The sequence below is a fragment of the Cucurbita pepo genome, chromosome LG19 (genome assembly GCF_002806865.2).
Source record: "Cucurbita pepo subsp. pepo cultivar mu-cu-16 chromosome LG19, ASM280686v2, whole genome shotgun sequence".
NCBI lineage: Eukaryota > Viridiplantae > Streptophyta > Magnoliopsida > Cucurbitales > Cucurbitaceae > Cucurbita > Cucurbita pepo.
This window is the reverse complement of record NC_036656.1, coordinates 4,371,500-4,380,797: the sequence shown is the minus strand read 5'-3', so window position 1 is coordinate 4,380,797 and position 9,298 is coordinate 4,371,500. Positions and strand designations below refer to the sequence as shown.

At 37.9% G+C, this 9,298-nt stretch overlaps 1 protein-coding gene across 1 annotated transcript; it reads left to right on the top strand.

The window, feature by feature from the left end:
• The first annotated feature begins 1,425 nt into the window (after positions 1-1,425).
• On the top strand, positions 1,426-9,021 carry LOC111782087 (E3 ubiquitin-protein ligase RGLG3-like). The gene is made up of 12 exons (XM_023662871.1): positions 1,426-1,616; positions 2,080-2,156; positions 2,773-2,857; positions 2,942-3,082; positions 3,179-3,292; positions 5,622-5,719; positions 5,817-5,896; positions 5,966-6,071; positions 6,574-6,701; positions 6,774-6,906; positions 8,047-8,103; positions 8,576-9,021. The coding sequence occupies exons 2-12, from the start codon at positions 2,088-2,090 to the stop codon at positions 8,654-8,656; spliced, it is 1,092 nt and encodes a 363-aa protein (XP_023518639.1). The 5' UTR covers positions 1,426-1,616; positions 2,080-2,087; the 3' UTR covers positions 8,657-9,021.
• Positions 9,022-9,298: the final 277 nt, after the last annotated feature.

Here is a 9,298-nt window from a genome sequence, read left to right as displayed (position 1 = left end):
ATATATATATATATATATATATATATATATATATATATATATATATATATATATATATATATAGTATGAGATGTCAAGTGATTGAATAGGGAAATGTTTGGTAAATGTCTATTTAAAAATTAGTTTATTTAGTCATTTTTTAATTACATTTTTTTTTATGAAAAATAAATAAAATTTACCTCTAAATATGTTAATTTTTATTAAAAATGTTGGTTCATGAACTAACGTGATCCATGTGAGTTGGAGTGGATTGTGCATGGACGCATTAAATTATAATATTAAGAATGCTTTCGCTTTCACTTTGGCCGACCACCTTAATTCTTAAGCCAATTAGCCACATCTCTTTGCTTGCAATTGCTACAACAATTTTTTTTTTTTTTTTAATAAAAAAATATTACTAAATAAAATAATGAACCATTGAAGACAATATTTTATTCTAATTATTATCAGATCTAATGTGAGATTTTGTTACGGTTCAAGTTCACTGTTAACGAATATTGTTCGTTTTAGTTCGTTACATATTGTTATCGACCTCATAATTTTAAAACATGTCTATTAGTAGTAAGTTTAGACTGTTACAATTTAACTTTTGTTACTGTAAAATAAAATATTGAATAGATTTGAAACTAGCATACAAAGGGCTAGTTTTATCGAGTTTATAAGTAGATTAAACACATTAATATATTATCGTGAACACGTGAATTTTCCAACCATTACATGGTTGGCACCATATAAATATATAATCACCCATCAACATTTATAAATGTTTGTTTCTATCCAATTGTAATACTCTATTGTAGGAAAGGTCGATATAACAAATTGGATTGGTTCCATTTGACCAATATCTTCAACCCAGTAATTCGAATCAAATCCATTTAAACCATTCCTTTTATAGTAGGTTAAAAGGTCCGGAAGGTAGACCCTAGGGCGGTTTGACCAATCTATTGAGGGCTAAATTGGTCGATCCCTCAAGGAGTCAACCTAAGCCGACTTAGTTGCTCAAGGAGTTATCTTGGTTTTCTTGACCAAAATCCTAGGGTCAACCAAGGCTTTAACCAATCTCTTGAGAGTCAATTGAGAATACTCATACAAACCTTGAAACAAAACAGACTTAAAGGGTCAGAGAGAAGACCAAATGTTGCCTAATAACCAACCCTTCGGCACCCGAAACTTCTCCTTGAATTCCAAGAGAACGGACGGAGAAGGAGCATATTGTAATTATAATAACCCGAGAGTCCAATAAGATACTTAAATATATGCTACGAGCGTCCGAGTAAATATATGACTTTTTCCCACAATATAATTCTAAAAAAAAATATATATATATTTTTGTATTATTGTATATTACAAATAATAAATAGTATTAAAAATGATTATTAATATAATATTTGAGAAATGGTGAGCAGTAGTAGTCTGGAACGGATCTATTTGAACATGGGTGATGGGTGCACGCATTAACAACGAACCCTTTTGCTTCAAAGTCTGAGATGACAATCAACAGAAGGAATCTCTTTCTATCATTTACAAATCGCATATTCAAAACTATTCTTAATTCCCCTTTGACCTTCTTCTCCGTTTGCATCTCCCTCCATTGCAGCCCATCCAAAGCTCTCTCTGTGAGTTACTGCTTCCTATTAAATGCGTTCTTCTTCTCTATGGCTTGATTTTCTTTCTAGGTCTGCTCAATTTAGCTTGTTCGCAGCTTTAAGTTGCTGTTCTTTGCTTCAGTCATGCTATCCTTCTTGCTTCTAGCATTTATGAATCGTTTTGGGGGTGTTTTTTAATGCGATGATCATAGATTTTCAATGCTTGATTTAGCAAGTTCGAAGGAATTGATCGGTGACTTGATATCAAGTTCTTTTGGGGTGCTATGCATGTGGATTTTGCCATATTGATTTCATTGTCTCAAGTTCAGCGAAAAGGGCATCCTAATTGATTGTTATTTTTCCTTTCAAGAAGTGATTGATTCTTTAAATGTATATTTGGCGTTCTTGAAGAGTTCATTTGAGATTGGGGATTATGGAATTACTGTATTATAGTTATGTTGATGAGAGCCTGCTTGAACCTTCTTGTATGCAGAGAGTTAGATGGATTCAGATCATCATCGGAACATAGATTTTCGACATATTGCTGATAATTTCAGCTCATTGGATCAGGTTCACTCTTTTATCTTGGCTGCTTAATTCATGTATGAAAGCATGCTGAACTAAATCTATATTCTATCTAAGCCGCTACTTTTTTTGGTTTATGTGAGATCTCACGTCAGTTGGAGAAGGGAACAAAGCATTCCTTAGAAGGGTGTGGAAACCTCTCCTTGGTGGATACGTTTTTAAATCTTGAGGGGAAGTCCGAAAGGAAAAGCCCAAAGAGAACAATATTTGCTAGCGGTGTGCTTGGGTTGTTACAGATGGTATCATAGCCAGACACCAGGTGATGTGCCAGCGAGGTTGTTGGCTCCCAAGGGGGTGGATTGTGAGATCCCACATCGATTGGAGAGGGGAATGAAACATTTCTTACAAGGATGTAGAAACCACTCCCTAGTAGACGCGTTTTAAAACTATGAGGCTAATGGTGATACATAATGAGCTAAAGCGGACAATATGTGCTAACGGTGGGCTTGGGTTGTTACATGAAGCACTTATATATAGTAGAATTGCTCTCTTCTAGTCTGATAGATAGGTAGAAAGATATTTGTTATCAATTTCACCATACCCCTCGAGCAGACATTGACACAAGTACTTGCATACTGGAAATACACGACACTTCGTTCAGGTTATATCTGCATTGAGACACGAAGGTCTTGAGTCATCAAATTTAATTCTCGGTATCGACTTTACAAAGAGCAATGAGTGGACAGGTGAATCTTTCTTTATTTAACAATTGTTATGAAGCTTGTGAACATTTCCATAAATTGCTAGAAGTTACATTTCACTGACTGCAGGCAGGCATTCTTTCAGAAGAAGAAGTCTGCATTCCATTAGCAGCATACCCAATCCGTACGAGCAAGCGATTTCTATAATTGGTCAAACATTGTCTCCTTTTGATGATGATGGCTTGATACCTTGTCTCGGTTTCGGTGATGGTTGGTATTGGTTGTGATCATTTCTAGATCCTTTGTTAGTGTTAGTAACCAACTTTTCTCTTGTCTGATTACCTTATTTTCAACTTCTTTCTTTAGAATCGACGCGTGATCAGCATGTATTCAGCTTTTATCCCGATCACAGGCCATGTAGAGGTTTCAAGGAAGCGCTTTCTCGATATAGAGAAATTCTGCCATTCCTGAAATTATCGGGTTCGTTTGAACTTTCAGTTAACTTTACAAATATGTTTAGCTATTTGTCAGTATTATTCATGGTATAGATTAAAATGCAGAGCAAATTTGCTTTTAAACCTTCTGCCCTAACTTGGTTCATGAAGATTTATTTCATTATGGCAGGCATAATGTAATGATCAACGAGATAAATGCTTTCGATGATAATGGTACTTTAGTATCTTGTCGTATAGGAAAAAAAGGCTGGGGTGTAAATGGGTATTTTTAATCGAGGTTAAACCTGATGAATAGGAGGTAAACTGTAACAGCTCAAACCCACCGCTAGCAAATATTGTCCTCTTTGGGCTTTTCCTTCTGGGCTTCCCTTCAACGTTTTTAAAATGCGTCTGCTAAGGATACCATGAAGAATGCTTCATTCACCTCCCCAACCAACCGATGTGGGATCTCACAATCCACCCCTCTTCAGGGCCCAGCATCCTTGCTAGCACACCGCCTCGTGTCCATCCCTTTCGGGGCTCAGCCTCCTCGCTGGCACATCACCTGTTGTCTAGCTCTGATACCATTTGTAATGGCCCAAACCCACCACTAGCAGATATTGTTCTCTTTGGGCTTTTCCTTTTAGGCTTCCCTCAAGGTTTTCAAATGTGTCTACTAGGGAGAGGTTTCCACACCCTTATAAATAATGCTNCAAGGATGTAGAAACCACTCCCTAGTAGACGCGTTTTAAAACTATGAGGCTAATGGTGATACATAATGAGCTAAAGCGGACAATATGTGCTAACGGTGGGCTTGGGTTGTTACATGAAGCACTTATATATAGTAGAATTGCTCTCTTCTAGTCTGATAGATAGGTAGAAAGATATTTGTTATCAATTTCACCATACCCCTCGAGCAGACATTGACACAAGTACTTGCATACTGGAAATACACGACACTTCGTTCAGGTTATATCTGCATTGAGACACGAAGGTCTTGAGTCATCAAATTTAATTCTCGGTATCGACTTTACAAAGAGCAATGAGTGGACAGGTGAATCTTTCTTTATTTAACAATTGTTATGAAGCTTGTGAACATTTCCATAAATTGCTAGAAGTTACATTTCACTGACTGCAGGCAGGCATTCTTTCAGAAGAAGAAGTCTGCATTCCATTAGCAGCATACCCAATCCGTACGAGCAAGCGATTTCTATAATTGGTCAAACATTGTCTCCTTTTGATGATGATGGCTTGATACCTTGTCTCGGTTTCGGTGATGGTTGGTATTGGTTGTGATCATTTCTAGATCCTTTGTTAGTGTTAGTAACCAACTTTTCTCTTGTCTGATTACCTTATTTTCAACTTCTTTCTTTAGAATCGACGCGTGATCAGCATGTATTCAGCTTTTATCCCGATCACAGGCCATGTAGAGGTTTCAAGGAAGCGCTTTCTCGATATAGAGAAATTCTGCCATTCCTGAAATTATCGGGTTCGTTTGAACTTTCAGTTAACTTTACAAATATGTTTAGCTATTTGTCAGTATTATTCATGGTATAGATTAAAATGCAGAGCAAATTTGCTTTTAAACCTTCTGCCCTAACTTGGTTCATGAAGATTTATTTCATTATGGCAGGCATAATGTAATGATCAACGAGATAAATGCTTTCGATGATAATGGTACTTTAGTATCTTGTCGTATAGGAAAAAAAGGCTGGGGTGTAAATGGGTATTTTTAATCGAGGTTAAACCTGATGAATAGGAGGTAAACTGTAACAGCTCAAACCCACCGCTAGCAAATATTGTCCTCTTTGGGCTTTTCCTTCTGGGCTTCCCTTCAACGTTTTTAAAATGCGTCTGCTAAGGATACCATGAAGAATGCTTCATTCACCTCCCCAACCAACCGATGTGGGATCTCACAATCCACCCCTCTTCAGGGCCCAGCATCCTTGCTAGCACACCGCCTCGTGTCCATCCCTTTCGGGGCTCAGCCTCCTCGCTGGCACATCACCTGTTGTCTAGCTCTGATACCATTTGTAATGGCCCAAACCCACCACTAGCAGATATTGTTCTCTTTGGGCTTTTCCTTTTAGGCTTCCCTCAAGGTTTTCAAATGTGTCTACTAGGGAGAGGTTTCCACACCCTTATAAATAATGCTTCGTTCTCCTCCCCAACCAATGTGGGATCTCACATAAACCATGTAGTACTCCATTGATACCTAATTTGCAACTCACCAAAGAAGAAGAATCATTTAACATTTAGTGCGATGCATTCCCCTCCCCAACCGATTGTCATCTATGGATTATTTTGTAAATGCTTTGGCTGGATAATGTAATTTTCTTCTTCCCAAGTTAAAGTGCTTAAGCTTATTTATGTAGGTCCAACCTCTTTTGCCCCTGTTATTGATGCTGCAATAGGCATTGTTGAGAAAACCAATTGGCAGTATCATGTCCTTGTTATTGTTGCAGATGGACAGGTTGTTGGATGTGCTCGGTTTATATTAATTCTTACTTCTCACTGTCTCGTGTATACTTCATTCTCTTTAAGTCCTAAAAGTGTACAACATCGAACAGGTTACGAGAAATCCTGACACACCACCAGGTAGATTAAGTTTTCAAGAGCAGGCAACCATAAACTCCATTGTTGCTGCTAGGTAAAACAATAATTGTTATTCAGTTTGGTTGCTTTTGCGCTCGAAGTCTCATAATACTTGAATCACCAGCCATTATCCTCTATCGATCGTTCTAGTCGGGGTAGGGGATGGACCGTGGGATGCTATGCGGCAATTTGATGATAACATCCCTCAACGTGCATTTGATAATTTCCAGGTATTTAATTAATATTTCATTGAATTCTATTGTTAGATTCCACATCGGTTGGAGAGGAGAACAAAGCATTCCTTATAAGGGTGTGGAAACCTCTCCCTAGTAGACACGTTTTAAGTAACGGGCCAAAGCGGATAATATCTACTAGCGGTGAACTTGGGCTCTTACACGTATGGTTGTGTACATGTTCTATTAACTTCATTTAATGGTGTGGGATATTCTTGGAGATCTGAATTCAACCTTCATATTTCATTTCCCAAAACTAATATGATGAACATCGCGTTAGCGTTCTTTAAATATTTGTGAATCCAGAAAATCAGTCAACTTTCTTTTGGTGAAAAATATTTTGACTGAAATTTGTAGTTGCTTTTGGTTAAGACCTCTACAGTTCATGAGTATATGTGGCTGGTTTTGTTGTCGTATGAAAGCTGTGGACATCGATGTTTGATCGTGTTTCGTCGAGTTTGTAACTTCACTTCATATCTGCTTCTCTGTATTGGTTCAGTTTGTAAACTTCACAAAAATCATGTCTGAAAGCAAAGAAGAATCAAAGAAGGAAGCAGCATTTGCTCTGGCTGCGCTCATGGAAATCCCATTTCAATACAGAGCCACTCTCTCTCTGCAGTATTCAAAGTAAGCTAAGAGTTTTCAATTCCAAGAGAATTTAGAATTCCTTGCAGACATGATGGGGTCTGTATTATGCAGGAGAGAATCTGTATATAGCAAAAGTGCAGGGCCAGTTCCTCCTCCTCCTGAAGTTATCAACCATGACAATGCAGTTGCAAACCAAAATTTAATCAAAGCTAATGCTGAAAGGCAGAGCTCCTCGTCTGAATCGGTAACTTTCTTTTTCATTTTGTTTATGGAGAAAGAATGGGAAAAATAAGGTTAGTTTTGAAAACTTACGGAGCAAATAGAAACAATAACAGCCCAAGCCCACTGCTAGTAGATATTGTCCGCTTTAGTCTGTTACCTATCGCCGTTAGGCTCATAATTTTAAAACGTGTATGTTGGGGAGAGGTTTCCACACCCTTATAAGAAATACTTTGTTCTCCTCTCCAACCGATGTGGAATCTCACAATCCACCCTCCTCGGGGGTCCAGCGTCCTTGCTGGCATACCACCTGGTGTTTGGCTCTGATACCATTTGTAACAACTCAAGCTCACCGCTAATCGATATTGTTCGCTTTTGCCCGTTACCTATCGTCGTTAGCCTCACGGTTTTAAAACGCATCTGTTAGGAAGAGGTTTCCACATCCTTATAAGAAATGCTTTGTTCTCCTTTCCAATCGATGTGGGATCTCACAATCCACCCTCTTTGGGAGCCCAGCGTTCTTGCTAGCACACCGCTCAGTGTCTTGCTCTAATATCATTTGTAACAACCCAAGTCCACCGTTAGAAGATATTGTCCGCTTTAGCTCGTAACCTGTCGTTGTCAGTCTCACGGTTTTAAAACGCGTCTGTTAGGGAGAGGTTTCCACACCCTTATAAGAAATGCTTTGTTCTCCACTCCAATCAATGTGGGATCTCACAATCCAACCTCCTTGGAGGCCTAGCGTCCTCGCTGGCACACTGCCCAGTGTCTGGCTCTGATATCATTTGTAACAACTCAAGCCCACCGCTAGTAGATATTGTCCGCTTTATCCCGTTACCTATCGCCCTCAACCTCATGGTTTTAAAACGCGTTTGTTAAGGAGAGGTTTCCACACCTTTACAAGAAATGCTTTATTCCCCTCTCCAACTGTAATAAAAACAAAATTCAAATTTGAAGGAACGATATTAATAGGAACGAAACTGCATAGGAAAGTAAAGTACAAGTTAGTCAGGTATCAGATGAATCTCTGATAAACTGGGAATATGAATTTGTTCTGCTGAAAATGCATTGGGTTGTGAGAGTATTACCTTGAGAATTGAAACTTTTTTATCTCTGTTTTGGCTTCATTAATATTAACTTTTTATATCAATTTTACTTGTTCAAGGTCTGCCCAATATGCCAAACAAACCCAAAAGACATGGCTTTTGCTTGTGGTCATACAGTAAGTTTTCTACCATGAAACTTTTTCACAGTGCTAGAGATAGGTTGCAGTTTTTTGTTGGTAACTTTGTCCCTAAGGTAACCACGTTCTTTCAAAAGTTGAAGTTGAAATATTATCCTTGACCTTCTATAAATATTTCATAGCTACCTTGGAGTAAAAAACGGTTAGAATGTTGAACGAAAAGTAGACGTGTCTAAATGTCGTTATTTCAGACATAATCCAGGCAAGCATCCTAGCTACTGTCACACCGTTTTAAGTAATTGTCACGTTGATTTATTGCCCTAAGTTCTAACAAATTTCTACTCCCCTGGTAGTTTTGAAACATTTTTGAAAAGTTAGTGGTAACGTTTTAACTTGTGAAAGAACAAGGGACAAAGTTCAGCAGTAATTTTCATAGTTTAGCTAAAGAGTTCCCGTCAAATTCGAATTCCAAATTCCTATGCCAACTATTTATTTGCTATTCTTTTTCCAGACGTGCAAGGATTGTGGGGTTACCATCTCGACATGCCCATCGTGTCAAGAACCTATAAAGATGCGCGTGAGACTATATTAGTAAACAAACAAAAGAACTTCGTCATTGCCCTGTCAAAGTATTGAAGTTTGTTTACTGTTATGAGTAAACTTGTACTGTACAGTTTGTGAACGGCTGATGAAGATGAACCAACTTTTATGGGGCTTTTCTTTTTCTGCTAAGAACCAAATCGGCGTGGTCCGGTCGCGGGTGACCAGCACGGCCGAAATGCGAAACTATCTCATAAGATACACTGTGCATCAAATGGGGAATATTGCAATAATTCTGTTGTATAAGTAACTCTGCATTGTAAAATTGTTACAAAATGTTGAGAGTATGGAGTTGAGGATTAGGACACTCTCATAATGTTTCTATAATGTTAAAAAATATCTTCCTTATTTTTTTAATTTATGAAAACTTGTTCATCTACATGTAAATATCTTATGTTTACTTCAGTTTTTCAAATGAGTCGGTGCATACAATCCCGAACCACAAATCACAGACAGATTGGAATACGTCTAAAGTTGCGAATTGGTCATCCACATTGTGACAACCTCCGTCGATCATTTCTCAAAAGAAAAAATAATAATAATAATAATAATAAGGNATACCTTGTCTCGGTTTCGGTGATGGTTGGTATTGGTTGTGATCATTTCTAGATCCTTTGTTAGTGTTAGTAACCAA